We start from the raw sequence: 26849 nt of genomic DNA, 5'->3' as shown, positions 1-26849 counted from the left end.
GTCTCGCTCCCACAACTGCTACTTTAAGAAGTGGCGGTAGGTCCCTTGAATGCATGTGTTGCAAGTTTCTCGGTTACAAAAGCCGCTTACAGCGTCATATTTAATTAAATATAAAGTTTCTTGTTTACAAACGTAACTCATAGAGCAAGTTTTGTAATGTAATTTCTATTTGCTGTCTCAGATTTTGAATTTAGTAGATTTTCAGTTTTGTTGATGGAGTAGGAGGGGTAATATTTTACTACGTTTTTCTATAATATTTTACATACAAACGCCATTTTTGTACGGAATAGAACGATTTTTATTTAAAACTTATGAAATCAGATACACTAAAAAAGATACCTTGTTCGGACTATTGAGACTTTAATAGAATTTCAATTCTTCAATGCAATTGAGTTTAACAATAAGTTTTCACACAGTAAGTAAACGTATTATAAATCTTGATTGAAACGTGATTTTCAGATCAATCAGTGCAGCGTACTTTTTCTAACCAAACAGCTTTATCACAGCCCAACCCACCCTCGAAATCTATTGTCAACATGCCTAAAAACCCGCCGAATACATATAGAGAGTATTTTAAATAGAAACTCAATATTCACAGGGTGTACCGCGGCCGCAAATCAGACGACCACACTATATAGGGTGGTGACAAACTCGTTTTTAGTATATTGCCTGCAGTTTGATAAACGATATGGTTTGAGATTAAATTTGAACGTTTGTTTGTTATTGGTTGATATTCATCACGGCTGAAATTTCATTGGTGTTATTTGTTGAATTTTATTTATATTTATGGCAGAAATGAAGTTTATTTTTTTACAACACTAAATTCTCAATTTTTTATGGCCTATAAAATCTATGATGAAAATGAAAAATATACTGTAGTCTAAAAATTTATAAAACTAATCAATACGTGCCGATACGCAAACAAAATGAAAACCAGCAACTCTATACCAAAATTTAAATTCACGACACTAGACGCGGACATTTTTCAGTGTATTACATAGCTTGCTTACTTATCTCCGTGTTGGAAACTCACGTAACAACATAAACTCGCAATGTGTATGTAGCAGAGCGAAATCCTCGCGAAGAGGATCGAAGGATTTCACGATGCGATCCGTGTTTACATTGGTACAGAACCTCGCGGGATGTCTAAGCTTCTACAACAAATATGCCACAGAACTACATGCAGTTCTTACTCGAAAATGTATTTGTATTGGAAATATTTATGAAATAAATGTCGGGGAAATCCCAACGCTGCCTTGAATCACAGACTTTTACAGCTTTGTAACATATCCTAGTGAAGCTGAACTGTTTCCTCTAAAGATACCAACACCCTTTCAGCTCACTTAACCTTTTGAAGTGAAATTATTAAAAAACAGTCTATGTTTTTTTAACCACTATATAAATCCCGTTCGTTTTTATAACAACACAACAATTTAGCGTGTATGTAAATTTTATAAATCGGTTGGGTGTTATTTTTACGATCTCGTTTTAAGAGTAATAGCACCCCCGCTGTGGCTATTTGCTCCAATATACTCGAAACATGCTTCATATTTTTGTACAACGAAGGGATTTAAAGCATTATTTCATAATTTTATTTGCGTAAAAACCTAGACTGAGATATAAAACGTTGAATGTTACCATTTATTTTCAGAGGATTGCTAAATCAAGAGATATCTATGAAAATCTTTTAAAAATCCCATCGTTTTCGGGTCCAAAAACATGTAACAAACAATCCAAACTCGACAAAAACACGCAGTTTCCCAAACATCCGACATTTCAACACGCAATCCAAAAAACTCGCAAAAACACTTCAGCATTACATATTTCATCCTATTTCGCATTCAGAGGCTGTCGGTTCCGTAAAGATAAGGGCAACTACCATTAATATAGGGTACAGATGGCAAACAAAGTGAATAGACCATTTTTTGGCCTTCGGCTCATCGAGATGGCCGAATAATAACGGCGATAGGCTGACGGACGCCGAAAGCCGAGTTATTAGGTCAATAGGGATGGTACGAAATGATTGTTGCCTTGTCAAAAGTGAAATGTTTGGGTGAATGGAATATGGAGGCTTTCCGATTATAAGGAATGGGTACCGTTATCAGATCGACTTAGTGTTTATGGGTCTCACAACAGAAGACATTGTTCAATTGTCTACGATGTTTTATTTTACGTCTAAAATATGGATAGAAATTAAAGCGATAGTATTTTATATTTAATCGATCATCTCCAAAGACAGTTACTTTAATCGTCTACCTCAAAACCAGACATTCAAACATTTGCTTAAAAGGATCTCAATATAACAAATCTCGGCAAGAGCATTTACAACTAAAACCCACTTTACTAGCTTAAGCTCATCAAACTTGGAACTATTAATTCGAAACTTCATCGGCAAACTAGCCTTAGAACGAAATCTCAATTAACTCTATTCTACTCTGATCCAATCAATGAACTAGGTCATCGTTCGATGGCGAAATTAAATTACAATACCACTTCACTGGCTCTCGAACAAAACGCCAAAAGAAGTATCAATAACAAAACGAATATCTATTTACAGAAAAAAAATAACGCGGTATTAATTCTCGAACAAAAATGGATCGGCCGGGTAATCCAAAGAGATGCTTTTTAAAATTTATTCGGCCTCCGGGTGCTATTTATATAAAAATGAAGTGCGGTTATCTCGAAGACGTAAAAACGTGTTCGGAATAACAATTCGGCATTCGGCAATAGAAGCGGTGTTGGCACTCGGCCTAGGCGCGGAGCCCGGGCCTCACTAATTTACTTACGTCGTACGTGATGTAAGTTTTGTTGCTAATTTTATTGTTTAGTATTCGCGTGTTTGCGTGTGTTTATGTCTCTGTAGATAAAATGACGATTTGTTGTTTTGCATTTGTTTGTGAATGATATGGCTCTCAATATTAGAAGATAGTAGAAAAGATGAAATCACTGACGGCAATATAATCGCAAGGATTAATTCTGCTTTTACTATTTCGTATAATTTTATTTGAAGTACATATTTTTTTCTGACCGGCAACAACTGAGTATAAAAGAGTTCCTTGCAACATTATTGACAAATTACTGCTACTTATTAGTTACTGGATTTTAAGTTAAATTGTTTATTTTTTTAACCTAGGCTCGTTTGTGAGTACGAGATGAATTGCCATGCACCGGCCAATAACGAAAGACGAAAAGTCGTAAAATGCTGAAACTACCCACTTCTTTCCCCACCATAAAAAAGTCTCACTTTTTACACCGTCCCTAGTAAAGGGAAGTTGCAATTGATGGCCCAATTTCAATCAGTATAACTCCATCCAGAATTGCATCTCTACAAACACACCCTAACACTTCCTTCAAGCCAAGCCAACCGCACTCCCAAAATAAACCACAATTACCCAATACCAATACAAAAACGCAGCGATTCAGTAACGTCGTATTAACATTGAGATAAATCGAATTGGGACTAAATCTAATTACGAGTACTCATTACCGGGCACGATGGAAGAAATCAGCAGATTTAAATTGCTATCGATCTGGTCTCCCTGAGGAGCTGTGCCATCGTGCCGTCTGGCCTCCCGAGACTGGACCCAGAATGTGCCGAGATGAATTTCAAACGGTCCATTTGATAGTTGCGGCACTTTTATACCTTTTAGTGATCCGTAGATCGGTTTTCTTTTGTATTGGGTACTTTGGACAGGTTTTCGTTGCGTTAAACGTTATAAACGTTTAACGCTATAGAAAATAATTAGCTAAAAGTATCGTCAATAATCTCGCCAAAATTTCCTCTCAACATTTTCTCTCACAAATACGACTTTTTTTGTAGCTGAAAATCATTCCAGAATAAATTTGCAAACTTATTACTTAGGCATTAAACGCACCTAAATTCCATACGTATTGCAAATCTATAGAAGCCAAAATCAAACGCCAAATGAAGCATCCTTGAACTTGGCAAACATTCTCTGCATCGTATCTACTCACTAACTCCCAGTCCAATCAATTAGGCATCCGGCAATTGCGTCGTAGAAAGTGTAAAGTCATAAAACTTCGATCGTTGGAACTTGCTGGAGCTGTGATAGTTCTTTGAATACCCTTGAGGTGTAGGGACTGTGTACGGGATCATGATGGGATGTAACGACACTTTTATGTTGGGAACAGCCTACAGCGATGTCTGGTATGGTGAAAGGAGGTTTTATACTAGTAACACCTTATTTTACCGCATGATATGTGAAGATGGGTCATTTTTAGTTATTTTTTCAGTTATGTTTGAAAATTTTCTGCATTATAATATATAGTCGAAATGTAATGTATTGTGTTCAAGAATGTTTCGCTATATGCGATTTTGAGAAAGAAAACTTCCCTGACGTCATAAGATGATAGCCAAATAGTAACAAATTGAAGGCGTCAGTTGTTTCAGCAAAAAGACTTTAATTTAACATTTAATCAAAGCACTTTCAAAAATTAATCCGCTAATTTAATAAGCCGTAATAACCCTTTTAATTTTTTTGTACTTCTCTGTAACCACTACTTGTTCCGGTCAAATAGAAATTAAAATTAATTGTGATCTCTGCTTTAATTTCGTATACAGGCTTATGTTATTGACCACTTGCCTTTAATTTATTTTAAGCGAAAGTATTTTAATAAACCAGAAGTCAGAATTATCCTGTAAATAAATATTGAAAAGCTGGATGCAAAATAGAGTTCGTAATAATTTGCACACAATAAATAACATATACTTATTTGTACCCCAATACTTATTTGTAACTTTATCATCTTATAATTATTATTATTGAAAACCTTCAATCAGTTTATAATTTAATGGAAGACCTGTTTTTTAAATCTATAATATTATGTTTACATATGTTCTTTTTTATATTGCACTTTGTTTAATTCTATAAGCACAGTGGTTGTTTGCAGTGGTAAAAATAAATATTACTTTACACTGACATTACAAAAGAGGCTCAAATATAAAAACAAAACTATGTCTTCATAAAAGTAAACTCACCAAGTTAATAAGACCTCATAAATTGTAAGCAAGTAATGACGTCACACGTCCACCTTCTTCTACCGAGTAAGAAACTGAATCTGAACTTTTTGCAGACATTAGTGGAGAATTAACGCCATAATGAACGGCAGAAAAAGTTACAAGGAACTAGGTACTAGGTATATGCATTTGATAAAGTTCGGTGTATTAAAACCTTTTTACTAAACTTTAACCCTTTCGAATTTATTTTTTTACAAAGATATTGTTGATTCCACTAATCATTATAATAAAAATAAGAATCTTCTTAATTTCGTCTCATTCACCTAAAAATATATAATTTTATATATAAAAAAAGATACTTGAATAAATCTTAAAACTCGAAAAGTAAAAACAACCGGTCAAGTACATATCGGATTCGTAAAACTGAGGGTGGCGTACAAATAGGACGAACAAAAATAAATCAGATAGGTGACAAATAAATTTTGCTCAACACCTAACTAAGACCGTGATAGCCGCTGATTAACTCTATCACTATGTTTTCGCGTAGCGACAACAACATCTAGATGTAAAAAATTCAGCTTTCCTCGACCATTCTTCAGGAAAAGAAACAACTTTTCAAAATTCAACCACAACTGCTATCCTCAAATCGTTCCGCATATTTCATTAATATATCACTCAAACGATCGTCACATATCATTCAATCACTCATCATTCCCTAAGGAACAGTTCATTCGTCGACATTTGCTGCGAGGGACCCAAGGGTCACAATATTAGTTCAGTTAATGCTTTAGGTGCGGTAACAGGAAATTAATTGCTATTATCAAGGCATTTGTTTGTACAGCCATTTGTCAAATCGATTTTGGCGATTATATTAATAGTGTTCGAGTTGGAACTATTGGTGAGGTGAATTAGGAGGTCACGTGATAAAGTAAGGTGTTCTTAGTATGCCGTCGTTGTGTAGTTTCTCCAATACGAGGTTTGGCAAATTTGTCATCTAGGATTTTGTGTTACAGCATTTGTAGTCTGTTGGACCGAGATAGGTTAGGTCTACACTAAGCTTTATGTTCCATTGTTATTGATGTGAAAAGAAAAAAAAAGTATTCTTATAAGATCCCAAGCGTTTTTTAACGCTAGGCTGATTTTTTAAACGATTCCTGCACTAAGGTTCTTAATCCTTGTGTCGCTGGCTGTTTCAGAATCATTCATGTCACATGCTCAAAGACACCCAGTCTCAGGACTAGCATTTGTGAATCACTCAGACACAAATAAAACTACATACGTTCTATGGACTTATTGCCTCTTAGAGAATTTCTGTAAAAAATCTGCCATCAAAATACATTAAATTATAAAAATACACAAATACTCCATAATTCCCTTTAAACCATATAGTCGTATATTATATTCGTGCAAATATCGATTTTAAGATGTTCAGCAAACGAACGTCGTAATTTTAATGCTCTCCAATGCCTATTGAATATTTAAATTAGAATTAACGATCAGAGACGTTCTGCCGGCTGCGTCTTAGTACGTTTACTGAGGGGAAAGTAAGAAATCAACCAATGAATTCGTTCAAATGGAATGAGGTATGAAATTGGGCGTGTTCTTTACTGATTGTCACCTCGTTAGGGACGCGCTCGTATACCTGCTCATGATTATGTGCGCCTGGTACTTTTTATTTCGGATTGATTTAGCTAATTGTATTGATTTAAGTATTTATGTTACTGGGTTATATTAATTTTTATCCATAGATATGAAAAGTTAATATAATTAAAATAAATATTTGAGTTATTCAACATGGTAAGTATTAAATCAACAGCGGGATTGTCTGAAAGGGTTACCGTGGCCCATAAAGAGCAAAAGAAAGATCATGGGTTATGATTGGTTGATTTGAGGCAGTTAAAGTCTGACACTTCCTACGCTTAACTCAAAGCAGGTAGAGTCATTTGATGATTTCCCATCAGGAAAAAGGGTATTAGCAACCTCCAAAGGTTGAAGAATCCAAACAACTACTGCCATAGCGTAAATTCACAGAGGTTTGCACTTTTGATTGCGTTCAGAACTTTAATTAGTCTGTTAGCGTTCGTATTGTACGCCACTTTGTTGAACCTCCACAAAATACAACCTTGCACAAAGCAGTCACCTCTCAGGCCACCAGCGTATAGCGGTCACTACAATTCACTACAAAAATACCGAGCATTTTCAATCTTTTTATTACACCTCCGTATTTCGTACAATGTTTACGATACCGTTTGCACGCGAGTTTGCAATGAACAACAAACTTACGAGTTCTTTTATAACACAATGCACCAAAGTTCGTGAATTACGTGAACTCTAAATTGTAATAGACATTAATGTAGTTTTGGGATAGAAACTGACGTTTTTGTGTAGTTGTAAATGAGCGTTATTTTTGACGCCCAAAGTCTGATTTGGGATAAACTTCTTGAGAAAAAACATTGTGCAATTAATATGATGATTAGCTATGTGAGTAGGCTAACTGTTCGACGTCGTAATTTTGCAAGAGTGACCTTCTTATTAAGACCAGCACACTGTTTATTTAATATTTAATTTTAATTATACACCATTGGGATTTATTAAACGGTGCACAGGTTTAACTACTCGTATGTATCGGGGATTGCCCGACTAGTTTGGCGGGGTCGAGTTAAACATTAATTGTTGTTCATTTAATAATGAATCATCCTCACGAAAATTACTATAAGAATTGGCTATTAGCTGGGCAAGGTTAGGTACCATTTATTTATCATAGAGACAACGTAAAATACGCATACACAAATATTATCTAATAATACAGCCAATAAATATGAAGAACATTCTGGAAACAAAAGAGTCTTACCTCGTTATCCTTGTCGGCGTCTTTGATGTGCTGAGCAATGAACCGCACGCTCTTCAGGGCGGCAGCCACCTCGGGGGACAGGTGGCGAGGCAGCATGTTCTCAGATTCAGTCACTACGACAAATGTTATACGAATATAGCACTTGTGATGTAGTGCGTAAAGTATATTTTACATTAACTAAATTGAGATCAGATGAATGTGGATAAAACAATGCACTTATTTAACAACTTTTTATTTCAAAGTACTTCTATCGGTTAATAAACGATAATCATCTTTGGGTTATTTAAATTAAATAATAAAGAAAGCATGGTATTAAGGTCACCACGCCAAACTCATTGTGCGCAACGTGGATTCTTGTGATCCACGAACGCTTGTCCTAAGTCTGGGCTTTTAATGCATGTGACATGAATATTTATTGACCACCCGCGAGACAAGGTTTAAATTCTTCAGGGTGGTGTAGATTTTTTTTAAGAAAAGGAAGAGCTACTGTGTAAATGTGACTTTGTGTAGAGGAGCTGATAGTAAGAGGGCTAAAGTATATTAAATCTTACCCGATGGTCTTTGATGAGCACTAGTTGACAGCATATCGTCTTCTGGCGCTGGTGACTTGCGATAATCACCATTGTCCTTGGAATCACCGAAGGCGTCGGTCAGACTGTCACGGCTAAATAATCAAAAATATTTTTAGAGTTCATGGAAAATCTTGTCAAAACCCGAACAAAATACATAGACTTTGATTCTTCTGAATATCTATGGTAAATAGGATATCAATTACCAATAATTTATTGTGATTTTAGATTCTAGATTCTTAATTATAACCTCATTAATACACGTACGAGTGTTAAATAACACAATACTAATGATACTAATACTAATGAGTGTTCTATAATTAGAAATCTAATAGCATTGTAATGGATAATTAAAAGTAATTGAATACGAGTCTTCCAAAATGTTAACTTTCCCGCTTATATCGTATGACGCTATTTAAACATACTGCAAACCATGTGTAGAGAACACAAGGTTACAATTTAAAATATACCTTCGGAAAGATTAACGGTGCTTATTCGCTTCGGTATTATTTCGGTCATACATTAATACCTCGAACATTATCTGGTACAATCAGAGCCAGCCTTTGTCTGCAGTCCGAGTGCAATGTTCAAGCTTATAAGCTCGTTTGGAAAACGTGTGTGCGCGAATGTACCGTATGGTTTATGTGCGGTACTGTGCGGTCCTACATTTAATAGGAGCTAATTGGAGTATTGTAAGTTAAATGTTAATGTGCTAGAAATCGATACTACATCATTAATTGACGACCAGACTTAACTTTTTAAAGACTGCTTAGCGTAGTTGTGTATGTTAAGACTCTGCACTGTGCAACGCACCAATTGGCTTATACAAAAGCAACGGTCTATATTTGAAACGCAGAAACCGTGGATTTTTTTTTAAACTACACAGTCAGACAGGACAGACCTAAGACATGTCATAATGCAAAGAACAAATTCAAATTCTTGTCGCGTCTAGCCAAGTTGGAGTCCTATCTAATATTTATTTTTTTCGTTGCATTATTTGTATTTACAACAGTCTCACTTCAAGAAGTGGTAGGTACTTGTATTAGGTCGATTTGAGTGTGCAAATTATATCTTTTAAATCAAGACTCATGCTACTGTGAAAGCGAGAGGGCGCTCTACAAAGTACATAGCGCCTTCTCACTTTGACACCAAAAAGAATGCTTCAAAGATCAACTGGTACTGAACATACTATTTCCTTCATCAATGTCTTTAAGTAATTATATATCTAGTACTATCTTACCTCATTTCCAGTTCATTGGTGTATCCATTAGACACGAAGGTATCATCATAGTCCGGGAGCGAGTACTTGGTCCTCCTCATCATGAGGAGTTTTGGCATCAGCTGCAGGAACAGTTTCTTCATCCATGGCGACATTGTATGAGTCGAAGGGGACCTATTATGGAATTCTAAGGTTATTTTTTTCTAGATTATTTTACTATCATTTTATTTTAATGTTTTATTTTATTTTTTATTTACTCTGTAATATTATTATTTTCTTTGGTTTGGCCTAAGGTGGGGGTGAAAATAAAAGCTTTTTGTTTATGATAAGAAAGCTGAAATAAGTGGATCCATAATGCTTTTGAAATTTTTGGGACATAAATAATTGCTTTTAAAAAATATTTTTGGTGATTTTAGCTGTAATTCTAAAGAAACAAAGTGGACGATAGCTCAGAATGGTTGTTTAAAACGATTTCGAAAATTTTAGTGATAAGAAATAACTTTGGCCTAAAATGTACCTCTTATAGAAAATATGTATTGTTCACGATTTGTCCAAATCGGTTTTTCTTCAACTTAAATACTGAATGTTAAAGTAAAAACCTAGAAAAAAACTGTCATGTTGTCAATAGAGTGAGTTTTGTGTGGGATGTGATCTATAATGAAAATAAATTCGATATTCCATGTACTTTCATTTTCTAAGGGCTGGAGCAGTACGTACTGAAATTATAAACGAACTCCTCTCTCAAAAGTGTCACAATAACATTAGTACTAACACGTGTTTAACTGCGTGATAAAACACGAACCAAAAGTACACCTAAACATCGCTTACATCAAACAATTACAATAAACACATCATTCAAAACCGACACCGCGAATCCACTGTTGCCATGGCAACGAAAGATTTAACTCGAATTGTCGCGTTAATTATCGCATAAACTGATGCATTAAATTTTATACGGCGGCGCAAATTATTCAAAGCTTTAATAGCTTATCGTGCTATCTCCCGCAACATATATCACACGTGTTCTATTACAGTAATGACAAAATAACAATGAAACGGAAGATTTATTCGAAACGCCAGACTAGGGCCGTAATGGCCGCCGAATAACTATTCGAATACTGTACAAATGTACGCAGAATATAACGGCGGATGGTGTTCAAAATAATGGATTTGGTTTTTAGAATTGGGTACCGAAAAAAAAATGTTTTTAGAATAGACCACTGGATTTCGATTAAAGTTCACACTGTAAAATATAAACGACAGGAAATAAATAATTAAAAGAAGTACTGTTTTAAACGTCTTGGGAATTGTGTGATTTCGAATAGAATACAAATTTAGGGTAGAATTTGATTTCCAAAACGATTTACCAAAATCTAATTTCCGTCATGAAAAAAAAAAACACTTTAATGAAAATTGGTACCGATAGTTACCAAACATTTTGACATTTTACAATTACTTTATTTACATAGTCCATTTGATTCCCATTCCATTTGAAGCTGGCAATACTTGGCACATCACTGAACCCATTTGTAGGAACCATTTCAAGTGCGCAGTCGGTTAATTTTTATTGTAACGAGAATGAGAGTGTTGTTTCACTTGCATTTGCTATTCGTTTATTGCTTTTGTTGCTATCCAATGTATAGGAGTGTAGGTAGGTACGCCCAAACTTAATTCGTAGAAGCTAAGATTCTGTGATGCTTTTGTAGAGAAATTCTCCGGTTGTCACAAAAAATATCCAGTGTCTATTATATTATGTACTTAATTCTAATAATCACCTTTCAAAATAATTAGGTACCTATATAATCTTATGAAAAGTTATAATAGAATGTACCAGAGAAATGAAATCAGATATCAATTAAGCCTACAAATTCTTAATAATATTTATTTTTAAACTTACGAATATGGCACAATGTTCTACAATAGACTGTCACTATGTATTTTTCTGAAAATATTAAAACATTCTATTTTTGTCATTTAATGAATTTTTTGAACACAGCCAAACTTGAATAGACCCTCTATGGTCCCTATAGCCGAACAACTAAATTCCCATCACGTCTCTTGCCAATACCGTGCATTCAATAAAGACCATTCTAAACTAGAGTGTTGCCATACGTAATATTTCACACTATTGTCCCGTTATCGAAGTGACACGGTTACAATGAAGGCAGAAATTTATGCGCTCTCCTTTATTTAGCGAATAGCTTTTACCGCGTATTTTGTTACTGTTCTGTTTCATTTTTTGGTAGTGACGTTTGAATGTTTTACATTCAATTGAATGTTTATAGAATTAAAAAGAAGTAGACTGTTCGTCGATCATAAACGCACGCGTTTGTGTCTTTTTAAAATAATAGTTTAATGATCGTAGCTCTCATTTGCTACGGCGTAGCGAGCTAGTGCTAATATTCTCATTAAGATTTTTTTGCAATGTAAGTAAACGACCTTATAACTTCAATAATATGATATAATATGGGTCGAGTCTGGGTGAGGCTAGCACAGGACCGTAGAAATTGGCACGAGAAAGGGGAGGCTTATGCCCAGCAGTGGGAGGATATAGGCTGTGGATGATGATGATGATGATAACTTCAATACAAGTTGCAAATTTTTGATAGATAGAATAATTTACACAAAAAATATAAATTTTTGGTTTCGTAGTCCTTTTAAATAATCTATACTCGTACGTATTATACACAATTATATGAGCATTATTATTTATGAATTCGTTGCTACAGTAAACACATTAGCGTGCTCAACTAGTGCAAATGAATTCCTAACCACGCGCGTCGGCACGGATGGGTTATTAATTATAATAATATCTTGTTAAATGAATAAATATTAACAAGAAGTATTCGATATTAGCGCTCTCCTTTTAGACTGTTTTCTAATTGGTATGCGGTTAAAAACGACATAATCTTTAATGTATGTATCAAACTGACTTGACTGCACGGATAGCCGAGTGGTTGAGGTCACCATGAATGCTTGCCCTGAGTCTTGGTGTCATTGTGCATGTGATTTGTATGTTTGTGGAACCCCCCGCGACACAAAGACAAAATTACTTACTGCGGGAGGTGTTTTGAAAAAAAAGAAGACAACAACAAAAAAAGGAGCGGAAGGCAGCAATCCAATAATCCTTTATTATAATTAATAGATAGTGTGTAGTCCATCACTCAGGTGGCCCACCACAATCCATATTTAAGTTACTGCAGCAGTGGTTGAAACGGGATGGCGCTCTACGCTGGGTAGAGCTTCGCCTCTCTTTCTCAATTCTAGATAATGTCCTAAAGTCCAATCATAGTCTCGAGGTGTTCGCTGTCGAGTAGAAGATGGTGTTGGAATGTTTGGAGTTCTGAGGTAAGTCTGAGCGAGTTAGCTGCCTCATTGTAAATTAATTATTTGTTGTTAGTTAAACATTATGTCAGTTTAGTTTGGGAAAAGTAACCTAAATCAATAAAAGTGACGACTTTTATTGATTTATATTACTTTTTTACAAAAAAAATAGTTTCAATTCACCTGCGACTGGTTTAGCTGCTATTGATCAATTAATTGAGCTTTTTTATTAATAGGATAATTAATAGGTCAATTCTAATACTCAATCTAACTATTAGGGGTAGTCTTAGACGTAGCAAACGGCCAGTCAATTAACTAATTGACAAATATGTCTAGAAGCAGTTTTTTTTTTACTTTGAAAGTGTCTAGTATGTACTCAGCAATGTTTTGCCCAGGGTTTCACATCCTAATGATTGGCTATGAACGTTTTACGAAGCTTTAGGTATGTCATATAACTAAGGGGAATTTGCTAATCCACAGGCAGAACTAAGGTAGCAATCCAAGCCTCTGATTCCTAAAATCGTAGAAACTTGTTTTGCTTCGTGAACAAAAAGGGTCACAAAGGGTCTCAGTCCTAAACTGAGTATGATTCTCTTTTACCAATAAGTTACTAAACTCAAAACTATTCAAGTCACATTCTGTCTTTTATTCTGGTATGGATTTTTTATTAATTTGTGTCACTTAAGTGCTAGTTCAGATAACATTTAAAAGCTTTACAACCGTTTAAAACATTGCGTTATATTTAGCCAAACATCTATTAAGCATTGCATTTTATAGAAGCTTCGTTTAAATATTTACATATATTAGTATTAGGTTAACATCCTTAAGTATAATGCTGCTACTGGCATTAGGTATAGCGTTTATATATTTACACGCCGCATGTAAAGTCAACATTGAACAACTAGAAGCGACATTGCCAGAGACAACAAGGAAGAAGTGAAGTGAGAAAGGAAGCTAACTATCTAACTTTCTTTACTCACCTAAAATGTACGTTGAGTACGCAAACGGTCATCCAAACACTCAGAGACACCAGAATCATGGTGAACAGCAAATACTTCCCTAATAAAGGAATAGCGAGCGACGTGGGCGGGATTATCTCAGCCAGCAACAGGAAGAATACTGTCAGCGACACCAAAATCGAGATGCTTAACGATATCTACGAGAAAAGAAAAAAAGAATATTTACCTGAAATGCACGTTAAGTATGCAAACAGTCACCCAAACGCTGAGCGAGACGAGTATCATCGTGAATAGTAGATATTTCCCAAGCAAGGGGATTGCCAGGGATGTTGGCGGAATGATCTCAGCCAGACCAAGGAAGAACACAGTGAGGGACACCAGGATGGAGATGCAGAGCGATATCTAAGGAAGAGAAGTCTTTTTTGAGTTATACAGTTTCGGTTTTTTGGTTTTTGGCACACTAAATGTGGAATTAGATCGTGATCTTAAGGTTCCTTGACATCCCACTAAGGTTGGCTAAAGTGTTTGTATGATCATTTTATTGGCCCACACAAACCATTGACCACAGTTTTCAGATACATGCCGAAGAACTTAAAAAAAAACATTGAATGAATACATCCCAATAATGACGTCATTAAAGACACTTGCAAACGGCGTATTTAAGGATCCAAGACTCTTCAAAACATTTTGAATGGTTTGTATGAGCCTGAACTAAATGTGCTTTTTGCGTGTTCGTCCATTCTTTAAGTAATATGTGCATACTTACCAATGTAATTTCTAATCTCCTGTCGGGATGTCAACGAACCTCCATCAGAAAATAATTTCACCTGCATTGGTAGTTAGTGCACGAAAATCCATTCTATATCTATTACATTAAAATCATTATAATTGTCTTTCCACTAACAATAATGAAGAAAAGAGAAAGGAATCATTATGGAGTGTGTTGTACAACCAATGAGTGATAAATTTCGGGATCATGCAATGAAATGATAGAATTTTCAGTTTGAACAAGAATTTAGATTCCAAAAGGAAACAGACATTTTTACAGGTTTTAAATACAGAAAACACTGAAAGCCAGACGAGGTTGAATAAGTACAGGTTCTACAATTTACAAAATATTTATAACAGGATTGATATGAAACTTTTTTTGGGAGAAAAAGGGAAAATACTCGTTATTTGAATATTCGGACAGGACAAATCTTGGTGATCTTGATCTTGGTGACAAAATTCCAAGATGTTAACACCGAAGATTTGAATTGATGGAAATAAATTAAAAATGAAAACTCAGAATCAAATTCAGATTAGGAATCTCAAATTCAGATATGCCTTGACAAGAGTTATTAAAATTGAAAAATAAATGGTAACCATATAGGTTTGGTCCATTGTGGGACGGGGAAATTTAGAAATATTGGATAAATGTACAAACATTGGATGTGGAAAGACAATAACTTACATATACAATATCCAGATGATACTAACACACTCACACGTCTAACTAATGATTCAAAAAAGACCATTACCAATGGATGAGGGTCATGAAGGATGGTATTGCGGACTGAAGGCTATTATGAACATGCCCTGAAACATCCCATTCACAATTACATCGAAAGCTATCTTGTAACGACATTCCATTAGATCCCGTTATCACATAATTTTTTAATTATACAACTTCTCACTATGATAGGGTTTGATGCTATTTCACTAGTATTACAAATATTTATTTCGTCTGGTTCATGTCAAATGTGAAGAAGTTTTCAAAGAACAGAAAGTGTTATAGGCTTACTTCAAAGAGAAAAAAAATACCGCAAAATTGACATATTACTAAGTCGACTACTAAAAGTTACGCTAAATGAATTCTAGTATAATAGCATCACACATCACAATCAAAGCACATAAAACAATTACATAATAGTCTGCGATAGTTATAATAAAGAGAAATTTGAAATATTAAATAGGTTTTACTTTAAAAAATTCAAATAGACAAAAAAATATTTTAAATGTTACAGAAGTTTAAGAAAGTCCTACAGCAATAAACGTCAATAACTTAGAAAACATTGACGATAGAGATAAGATAGAGAATAAGATTAGAATTGTAGAAAAAGATCCAACAGAAAAAGAAACAGATGAAAGTGTAGTTATAATCCCCAGTTCTAATTAGAATGTCGTTACGTCTACCACACACATCGATGTTAATATAGAAATAATTACCTTTTCCCCGGAGTCTGAAGGCAGGTAGAAGACCAGGACAGTAAGAAACGTGAGTCCAACACACGGTATGATTAGGTTGACTGTGTAGAACAAAGTTTTTCGTCGCATCGTCAGTTTGAATGTTATATCTGAAAAGAAGTGGAGGTTAAAAATCGTATAGTGTTTTTTTCCATATCCATTGTAGTCATAAACAAAGGTATGGTTTTAAACGCTGACATTCGACTACGAATAATATTGTTAGAAGCTAGAAAGTCTGAAAACCAATCTCTCTAATGGGTATCGTGTTGCCCAGTTAACTGGGTTGAAGAGATCAGATAGGCAGTCGCTTCTAATCCGGCTAAATCCGGTTAGACGGGAAGACGACCCCAACAAAATTGGTAAAAGATTAGGCTGATGATGAAATCCAGATGTCAGTTTAATCAAAAATATTTAAAAATTAATGAACCGGGATTTTTCGCCTGGTAATATGAGATTAATACATATACTCAGTAATCTATATATTTAGCGTAACCAAGTCTCCCTAGATATTCCAAATCTTGAAAATGAAATTAACCAAAATACAAAAATAAACCCTGTCCTAACAAACTAAAGTACTTTTTACAATTACCTGAGAACGGTTCTGGACAACAAGGATAGTACTCTTCATTCCTCGTCGCAGGTACTTCCAGTATGTCCCATTCCACTGATAAATAGAACTCGCTCAAATCTATGCCCACATGCACCAAACTGCTGCCTGGAGACTGATCCATGTGTTTTAAGTCCACCTGGAAATTGAATATGAGTTAATTATGTATACATGTATACTACAGATGACGGAGGAGATGTAGTTCCATAAGAAACAAATAAAGATATTAGTGCTGATAAAAATGATATTCTCGAAAAACGATTGTAGGAAACTATTTACCATATCAGCCATGTCTAAACCTAAACTTTTGCGATATTTAAATTTAATTATTTAACAAAGAATATTAAAAGACATAAGTTCTGAAGTTTTCCTGACATTGTAATTTTCTGTGGAGTTCTGGTCATATTTCAGACTCACAAATCGAGGGATCTAACAAACCTGTGCTCCATTGTAGGTCCAGGATCCAAACTTCATGAAGCAAGTTTGTTCGTCAAATGGGAAATACTCGACGTTGATCTCGCACGATGACTTGTAGATCGCGGGCGGCTTCCAGTTCACTTCTCCGGTGTATTTCAATGTGGCTTTTGTCATAAGTGTCACCTAGAGGAAATGTTATAGTTAGTAGGTAGAATGTTTTTCTTAAAACTGTTAAAATTGAAATTGTTGGTATGTGCAACCGTCAAAACTGTTCTTATAGGATCTGCAATTGCAAAAAAGAGACTCTCTACACGGTGAAGTACACTGCGTATACCAATAGTCTTACTATGAGGAGCGGTGGTAGGCGTGAAGATTTCGATGTTTAAAAATGGTTTTACCCATAGAGAACCCCGCTCTCATTAAAAATTTAATCCCAATTATACGCAATTTTTTTTAAGGCATGTGTAAAAAATATATCTGAAAGCAAATCTGCATTTGCAATACCTCATAATTCCCATCCCAATTATTATACAGCACGATATCAGGCAGCCAGATGTGTTCAGAGGGCACGTACAACATCTCAACACCGCCGTAGTCGTCGGGATTCCATTGGAGCTTATAGTCGAACCATTTCTGAAATAATGAAGATATTTCGATTAGATTCGATTTACACTTATTAAGTAGTCAAGATTACTAGTACTAGTACTTAGTACTTCAAGATTTTAAAGCCAATTTTTTAAATCGCAGTATTCAATATACAGGTAGGGATTGTCGTCACGGCATATTGATTTAATTTTGAAAGTTATTCCACGGGAACATAAAAAGATTAAAAACTGTCTGTGTACCAAGTTTCGTCTAAATCCGCTTTGTGGTTTTTGCGTAAAAGAGGACAAACATCCGTACATCCATAGAAACAGACTTTCGCGTTTATAATATTGGTAGGATAGTATATCTTTATAAAAACCGTACCTGTTCCACCCACAGGTTTGTAGTCATGACCTGGTTCTTGAGGTTGACCTCCATCAGCTGTGACAGCTTCAGGCCGAGCCTCACCGTCAGGATGTCGCTCACATTCGTCACCGGTCGTATCAGACGGTTGTAGTTGCTCAGCAGATCGTCATACAACCTCTTCACGTCTGGATTCGCTTCGAGAAGCTTTACCCCTGAAATACAAAAACTAATCATGAGAAATGGTATGGTAATCATTTGAAATAAGTTTTAAGTTCACGTTAATTTTATTGGAATTAAAAGTTAGTTTTGAGTATTACGAAGCATAGTACAAAATCAAACATAAATTCTTCGGCACAGCAGGAACTCTCTTAGTCAACATTATAATTCAATGTAAAAAGATCTGGAATTTTGGGAGATGTGACACTTCCTGTGACCTACGCGTTGAATTCATACACGACATCAATAAAAATACACTTACCCTATTAAATTTTCATACCCAACTGTACGAATGTATAGACGACTAACGAATACCACTTATAGCAATTAGAAACAGCAGTTTACTTACCCAGACAGTTTCTTGCATATGTCAAGATCACAAATATTAGTCCCCACTTCATATTGCACGGTATTTTAATGTATTTGCGAATATTTTTAGGGACACATGTTTACAAATCGCGAGATGCTGTCCGAAGGAGGAGATGAGCCTGTCATTACGCATGCGCGATCAATAGTGGACTTACAACCTTCTAGGTTCGTGGGTCGGGAAACAGGAAGCAATGTTCCCTTCGGGATACACATAGATGGCGTTACTAGTCTGCTGAGGGTGCAAAAATTTTGCGACATTTATCTAAGACTGTTCTTTCTTGTACTTAGCTAGAAACTTTCATCATACCATTTTGGATTGGATGTAGGATGTATGTTTATCTTTCATTGAAATATTTACAGAGTGGGTATCTACTAGGTCAAAGTTTTTATCTGCGTATCGTTAATTGCGAATTTTGTACAATCAAATGAAGCTCAGGTACTTCTTTTCTATTACGACGATTATAATATAAACTAGAAATTAGATGTTTAAAGTAAGAAACAGTAAAACAAGTATGTGTACTTAAACAAACTTAATTTATTTTGCCAAATACAATTTACATCCCTTTAAAATGATATTTACTTACCTTAACTAATCATTATGTTACGAAGCTCCAAGTTTCTACTTACTTTTGACATAGTATTTTCTTTTAATCACCTACAAATTATAGTGTTTTAGAATATGCAACTGTTAATTTATTTATACAAAATAATAACAATCGAAATCCTACACTATTCTTAAATTAAATATTTTACAAATAGCCTTAAAAGAAACCAATTAATTGAATCCTGAGTTTATCTTTCATTTCTTCTTTCCACTGTATTATTTCTTTTAGAATTCCTCATTTCTTCTTCTGCAAGAAAAAAAAACAAAACGTTCTTCATAAAACGAAAAGAATGAAATTTAAAGAAGTCATAATACTGTAAGTACGTACTACAACAAAACGGAAACTAACAGAGTAAATTATTGTAGTCAAGGAAGGAATAGTCACTAACGAAGATATATTATCAACAGAACGGGAGAGTCATCATCGTTGTTGTTTTGTCAATGCCACTCCCCCCTTCAGCTCGCTTCTCAACTATCGATAAGCATTAAGTCAGTAATTAATCATATAACTGACAGTTTTTTCAATTGTCTAAGATAAAAATGTGTCAAAATTTATTTGTGCTACAATGATAGATAGATCGCGCAATTACCTATCCTAATTTTATATCTGGGTAGAGGCCACAAACTGAAAGGATAGAAGTATGCATCGGGCAATCTTCTTATGACTATCGATTCTTCTTGCACCATTTTCGATCCTGAAACAAAATTTCTTAATTAGTCGTGTATCTCTGTTTATTTATTTAGGAAAAACCAACAACTGTACATTGGATCTAACGTCTAAGTATGTCTTAAAACTAGGTTAAAGTACAATTCTCTATTATGTGGCTCATTCTTGATCAACTCGGAAACAATTAGGAGGTAAGTACTACCTTAATTTAGCTGAGTAAGACTACGTCCAATGACATTTATCTTATATTAAACACTTCACAGCAACCAGATATAATATTTTATATCACAATTTGAAAATTCCCTTTTCGTTCATTTTACTGTCTGGTCAATATAATTCTTCTACAAGTATCGTAATAGTCATCACAAAATTCGCTTTTGTCGAAACACAACAATTTACAATCACCTATCAAATTACATTAGCTTTTTCTAAAAAAAAATTAAATCCTTAGTAACAAGAGTACCTAATCTACAAATTATATTTAAAGTGTGGTGTATCAAACCAAAGATTAATTTACTAATATAGGAAAAAAGGTTCCATTTAATTTCCGGCATCCAGCTTTCTAGAATCTTCCTGGCTTCTTCAACAATACGCACGTAAGTAATTTGTCGCATACTCTATCAAACCGGGAGTAAAATCACGGCTTGTTAATATAAGGAAGCGGTAGGGCTTCGCTAATAATACGCGACTGCCAACTGCCAGAACTAGGAAGACATCTGCACATCTCAATGTCAAAAGCATTACTTTTATTTAAATATGTACAGAGCTGGAATATTCCTCGATGTGATATTTGTTAGTCTCATGTTCCTGATTGAGGAAATCTGTAGATGTGACTACCTATCAGGAATAACACGCAGATGTTACTAGGTAAGGTTGGTCAGGAATAGGCCCATGTATGACAAGTCGTAACGTAACTTTCTGTAGATTTCCTAGGTATCTATTTTAAGTTTAAAAATACTCTCAAAATAACGACAGTGCCTACTCATAATTGTCTCTTTAATTAACATGTTAAAAGCGTAAACATCGTGGCAGCTATTAGCCATATTATGCTGAATCTGGTTACAACGTACCTAGTTCTGGCGACAAGACTTTTTAAAATGTCCAAAGGTACAAAAATTACTTAATCTTTCATTTCCAAAAGGAATAAATAGTTATTGAAGATATCGTACCCTGGAAAAATGGGCAGGTATAAGAACCTATTTTCTGTCTCGACACGGATTCCATACATTGTACGTCAGTGCATGATCCAGTGTTGACAATTGCTCTATAGCCGCTACTTCCCGGTCGAGTGAGGTGGGATACCACTATTTTTCACTTAAGACAATGTACATAAACATGGACAGCAACGTGCTTTAGATTTATGACTATCAGAAATTACCGCTTTGTACCATTTGTTTGCTCCTTTACCTTATTATACTTACTTTAACGAACATGTGTTCGCCGGGACAGTTGGGAGAGTTAAAACCGTCCTAAGAAATTCAGATAATATAGTATGTTAAGTGACTACCTATTAGACCTCCTTAACCACTTTACAGAGTAACTCATTATACCTTAGTAAGTTGGGAAGACAGACTTTTAATGGATCAAGGATCAAAATACGTCAATAGGACAAGAGGCGGACGATGATTCGCGAAGCAGAGTAGGCCATTGTTTACTACATATCTCTCAGTCTACAAAAATGCTAATAAAAACTTCTAAGTGACTGTAAGGGTCATTGTACCTCGATGAGAAAATCCCAGGGCCTTGAAGTGCAAAAATAAACAACAGCAAACCCACCGTTTGTCAACTTAAATTCGCCGTCCTGCGTAAGTGTGTAATCATCGAGTAAAATAAAGATTTATCATAATCTTTCAGTTGAACTTGAATTCTTACCACAACAAACTTATAAACAAAAATAATCGTGTCATCATGTTGTATTTTGGGTGGGTATCAAATTAATGGTTGTCAAAAGATTTAGCAGACGATGTTTTATGAACGGACACGTAAGAACAATAAGGATAGTTATTAAGTCGCTACCTACCTTTTATAACACAGATCCTTTTTCCACTTTAGGCTAAAAAAAAAACGTGATATGCCGTAAACACAATACTGTAAACAAGTAAAATGGATTGATGCGGAAATGGCAGGTTATTATACTCTATTTCTAGTAGCAGAGACGCCATCAGAGCTAGAAACAGATGGCTTTAAACGTGACCGCACACGAGACGCAGTACCTACGTTTATTGCTAGAGGTGTGGACTACTTTAGGTAATAACATGTTTCCTTAGTACTGATTGGAGAACGAGTTGATCGATTTGCATTGTTTTAGCTTCTGAATGCGATAAGTAAACTTTGTAGCTAGCTTTGTAGCTCTAGAGAAGAGAGAACAAAGTCCAAAATGTGTTTTATTCCTAAGTAGTTACACTTATTTTGTTATTTACTTGACCTTAATATTTTTTTTTATATATCCAAGAGTAGAAATATCAGGGGGCTCGACAAAACTCGACTTTACCCTAATCACAATCGATCCAAAAAGGCAAAGCAATTACCTATATTTGCGAAAGCATGTACCTACTTCCGAGCGTCCCAAATTCCCTTCCTACAACAGATACAAGAAGATACTTGAACACTTCTCGTATCGTTAGCGAAATTGCCGTGAGGTAGCCGACGCACAATTGTCCAGAGCATTAAGGAAATGGGACATCATAAATAGGCCTTGTCGAAACGAATTTCGCGCAGTGTGCCATGACAGTGACCTGTTTATCAATACGATGAAGTCACTGTAATAATCTCAATTGAAAAGAGGGATCGAGAGCTCGAATTTTTGAAGATAAGTATACTTGCCGGGTTTTTCACATTTTGGGTGTTTAAATAAAGGACAGAATTCAAGTTCAGATCATAAACTAATCACAGTTTTTATGGAATTCAAAGCCAAACTTTTGCGATGTCTTAAACATCATAAGGGCATTCAGTCGTCTATTACTTCAATGATAAAATTCTGAGTGCCATTCGTACCAAGATTTGAGTAACCCATGGTTTAGGGGTCGTCAATAGAAAAGGTCCAAGGTCCAAGTCTGAGTGCCATTCGTACCAAGATTTGAGTAACCCATGGTTTAGGGGTCGTCAATAGAAAAGGTCCAAGGTCCAAGTTAAGAACCTTGAATTAGCTTAATTTTTCTAAATTTATTCAAATCTCATAAATACCTATTTTTTTATCATGGACGTGTTCTAGTCATTGGATACATGAGATGGGCTGCTTTTGTAAGACGACTAAAAAATCACGGTGTATACAAAAATCCATGCAATTTTGCTTCTACAATTCTGCGGTAAACTTCTTGGTTTGCCAGTTTAATTTGATAGGGACAATTTAGATGTTAGCCGTGAATTTCGGGTTATCAAAGACATACTTTATGCCTCCCACGGGACATTTCTTAACGACCAGTGACCTGAGCGAAATTACCAAGAAGGGTGTCTACAAACAAACATAAGCCCACGCAGAATAAAAGATAGTGAGAGCGGGAGATAAGTCGTAACGAACACGAAACAGTATTCGGTCCCCCGAGCAGACAAATGAAAAGAATACCGAGTTGAATCACAACTAAACTGACACTGACACATTCAACACAGAAACAAAAGTAAATAGGTCAAAATCACATCTCGTATAACGTTTTACAAGCGTTTACCGACGTCCGGTGCTGGTAAGTGCACCAATAATATGGGTCACTCGATCAAAGGCGCCGCCAGGATCGTTGACTTGCGCAGGAGTTCACCTAGATACCGTTTTGGTGTCAATGATCCAAATAGACCTAACAACGGATGGTGTCGCTCTGAAAATGCTCGAGAGTTTTATGATTTATGAGTTTGAATTGCATCGTGCGTTTTGATATGTTTGTGTGACACACAATGATATCTCAGTAGTTATTTTGATTGAGATGAACAGAGATAACTGTCAATCTTATTTTGAATGGTTTATCTATATTAAAATACTTCGCACTTAAACAAGGTTATTTTGGAGCAAGAATTGTTGAAATGAGCATACCAAAGCCGTTAAAAACGGCATTTTAAGTCCACAAACGGAAACTGGTGACTGAATGACACGAATAGTAGGTTCACCTGAAGTTTCAAAAGACAGTATAATTGAAACCTCTTTAAAATTTTGGACAACGCGTAATGAAGGTTTCGCTATCCTCAAAGACTAAGGGCGACCAAAGTTTTTGCTCCACCATATTTTGGACGATTGCTCCTGACAGATATTATTCCCTAGCAATGTATTGATACTTAGTTGATTTTAGACCCCAAACACAAACTTATTCATCACAATAGACTTGGCTTGTGAAGGAAGAAATAATTCGGCAAGTCGATCCGATTAGACATAAAAACAATTGTTAACAGAAAAAAGGTCTTAACATCGCAGGTTGGAAATGAAATCACCAACAAAAACTTCATTTTCCCATACCATTGAAGCCAAAATCTTAAGTTGCTTTAATGAGATTATTGCTGAAAGAAATGTCAAGTGGAGAACGCGAGGGGATTGATCTGAGAGTCGACACCTCCCCGTATCTGACCTCATTCGATGTCCCCATTATTTTGATTAGCTGGACAATAAAATGATTTGGTAATAAGATGTCCATAACCTAAGTCAATGGACCGTTGGATAGGTACTTAAATTCAGGAATATGGTATAAAAATTACTTAAAACATCTACATAAATACATTTATGGTGGCTAAACCTCAGTCTTGTGTCGATGTAACTGTGGTGCTCAAGTATTTATAATCAGTTTTCAAACAATAGGTAATGTTACTTAATGGGGAATCATCATTATTTTAGTAGATATTAAATTAATTAAATTTATCTTGGCGGTAGATTACCTTTAGGCACCGGCTTTAAACAGTATTTTTAGTCTTCCTACCTGTTTGTTGCCACAGTTCAAATAAAATATTCAAATAATAGTATCATCCCATTAATTGCCTTCAGCTAGGGAAATGCTTTTGCCGATGTAAAGGCTCGAGCATTGATCATCACTTTTACTCAATACGTATAAGACAATCAGAATTCAGAATTAAAAAAATCACTGACAAACATATTATCAACTTAATTGCTAATTAAATAACAAAGTACATAAAGCCAAATAAACATTCTTCTGAAATAAGAACTATAAAACAAATACATCTAAGAATTTACCTCTATTATCGGATCTGGCGGGCAGCGCCGGCGCAGCGTGTGCCACGGCGTTGACAGCGAGCGCACATGCGCAGAACAGGGCAGTGCGGGCGTACGACATGCGTGGTGCGTTGATACCGACTGATCACTGGTGACCACGCGACGCAAGCTTTTATCCAACACAATTGGAACTGCCGTGTTATACTTACGCTGTTAACCATCGTAGTTCCGTTGTGAAGATGAGATGAGGGTATAGCTATGTATAGTTTCGTCCTTCTCCGCCTAATACATATCTACTTACTTACTTCGATCTTGTTTTACTCAAAGTATGATAGGTACTATTTCTTGCTAATAGTGCCCTGTAATATGATTAAGACTTCAGAGCCTCCGCCGATAGCATAGGCACTAATTAGTTTTTGATTGACAAAAATCGGCTGAAATTCGAATGAGATCTGGGCGAGAAGTTTGCAAGGATTTAATATAAAGGTTAAATCAAATTTAACTTCTTTTTTGTTCTAAATTTTATTATCTATAAATAAACAGTATTAATCAAAATCCTAAAAACTGCATACGTAATCTAAAATTTTGCAAAAAAATTCAAGTTAAATGTGTACTTACCGGCATCATCCTAAACTTTTAAATTCAGATACGTACAAATCTTCTGATCCGCATGGAACTGTGAATAGAATCACTGAAGAAAACCAATATCTTCGGGAACAGTTGCGCGAGGCAACTGACAAGCAGCATCAGGAGATGTCTAGAGCTATTGACCTCAAAGAGAAGAATGTTTTTTTGAGATCTAGGATTCACGAGGCAAAAATAGACGCCTTTAATCTCAGACATTTAAACAATAAGCTGAAACTAAATAAGTTATAACAATGCGTGGTATACAGGACTATAAGTTGGTGTCGCTACAATCTGAGAACGCACAACTGAAAAAACTCATAATACAAGCAAAAAAGAAAAGAATTGAGGCATCTTACTATGCCGAACAGTTAGCCGAAGCTAACTTCTATTTGGAAAACTGTCTTTGCGATGTTTATTTAGAAATAAATAATTTAAAACATGAGAATGAACGTCTGATAGCAAGCAAACAGCACCGTTGCACTTTTGTACAATGATTCATGTTATAATTATATCGTGTATTTGTGTTTGGAAGTTTATAAGTAAAAATATTCAATACGTAACTTGTGTTCTTAAATGACGAAAATGTACCGTTAGACCGGTTGAATATGACGGATTTTGCTTTTGATGTCTCACGACTGACAAATACTTATCAACAATTGTAATGAAAACGGCTTTCTTATTATTTTATAGGATAGCTGTTTTCATTTAAACACATGCATCAACACCAAAGGTAGTCCCGCAGGAAGTAGCCTCCTTATACCCTGTTAGACCTATCACCCCAAATCTCGTTACTGAACCTATTATCTAAAACTGCTAACTTGTAAATGAATGGCACTTATGCCAATACTTAGTTAGGGCTATATATAAGCACATGAAATTCGACAGTGGCCAGACAATCCGGCTGTAAAGGCGACTGGCTTGGTTTCAACAAAATGTTGAAGGTTGATAATATTGCCAGGTCGAAAGAACTGTAGGCTATAGGCTCTTAGTGAATGGTGCCTTCAGCCGCTTAATTTAGCGATAAAAATGACCAGAAGCAGAGATCGAAAATAACTTAACGAGCTTGAATAATAAATCGGAATTTCTTAGGCACAATTTAGTTGTAAGCAAAAATTAAACAAAAGC

At 35.3% G+C, this 26849-nt stretch overlaps 1 protein-coding gene across 2 annotated transcripts in view; it reads right to left on the bottom strand.

Annotated features, from left to right (window-relative positions):
- LOC113503317 (acetylcholine receptor subunit beta-like 2) overlaps nucleotides 1–25632 on the bottom strand; it is a 29768-nt gene extending 4136 nt beyond the window's left edge. The window contains exons 1-12 of one of the 2 annotated variants that reach the window (XM_026885176.1): nucleotides 25119–25632; nucleotides 19881–19985; nucleotides 18667–19537; nucleotides 18120–18313; nucleotides 17655–17783; nucleotides 17172–17333; nucleotides 16716–16872; nucleotides 16109–16236; nucleotides 14127–14302; nucleotides 9639–9791; nucleotides 8381–8493; nucleotides 7830–7942 (exon numbers count right to left, since the gene is read on the bottom strand). In XM_026885176.1, coding sequence (XP_026740977.1) covers nucleotides 7830–7942; nucleotides 8381–8493; nucleotides 9639–9791; nucleotides 14127–14302; nucleotides 16109–16236; nucleotides 16716–16872; nucleotides 17172–17333; nucleotides 17655–17783; nucleotides 18120–18313; nucleotides 18667–18718 — 1377 coding nt within the window. In that variant the 5' untranslated portion in view covers nucleotides 18719–19537; nucleotides 19881–19985; nucleotides 25119–25632. Of the gene's footprint in view, nucleotides 1–7829; nucleotides 7943–8380; nucleotides 8494–9638; nucleotides 9792–13921; nucleotides 14098–14126; nucleotides 14303–16108; nucleotides 16237–16715; nucleotides 16873–17171; nucleotides 17334–17654; nucleotides 17784–18119; nucleotides 18314–18666; nucleotides 19538–19880; nucleotides 19986–25118 lie in introns of both variants that reach the window. The other variant, XM_026885177.1, reaches the window with a different exon arrangement.
- Nucleotides 25633–26849: the final 1217 nt, after the last annotated feature.

This window comes from Trichoplusia ni, chromosome 19, assembly GCF_003590095.1.
Source record: "Trichoplusia ni isolate ovarian cell line Hi5 chromosome 19, tn1, whole genome shotgun sequence".
In the NCBI taxonomy this organism is placed as follows: Eukaryota; Metazoa; Arthropoda; class Insecta; order Lepidoptera; family Noctuidae; genus Trichoplusia; species Trichoplusia ni.
Note: the sequence above shows the minus strand (reverse complement) of the source record. Positions and strands in the feature narration are given on the sequence as shown.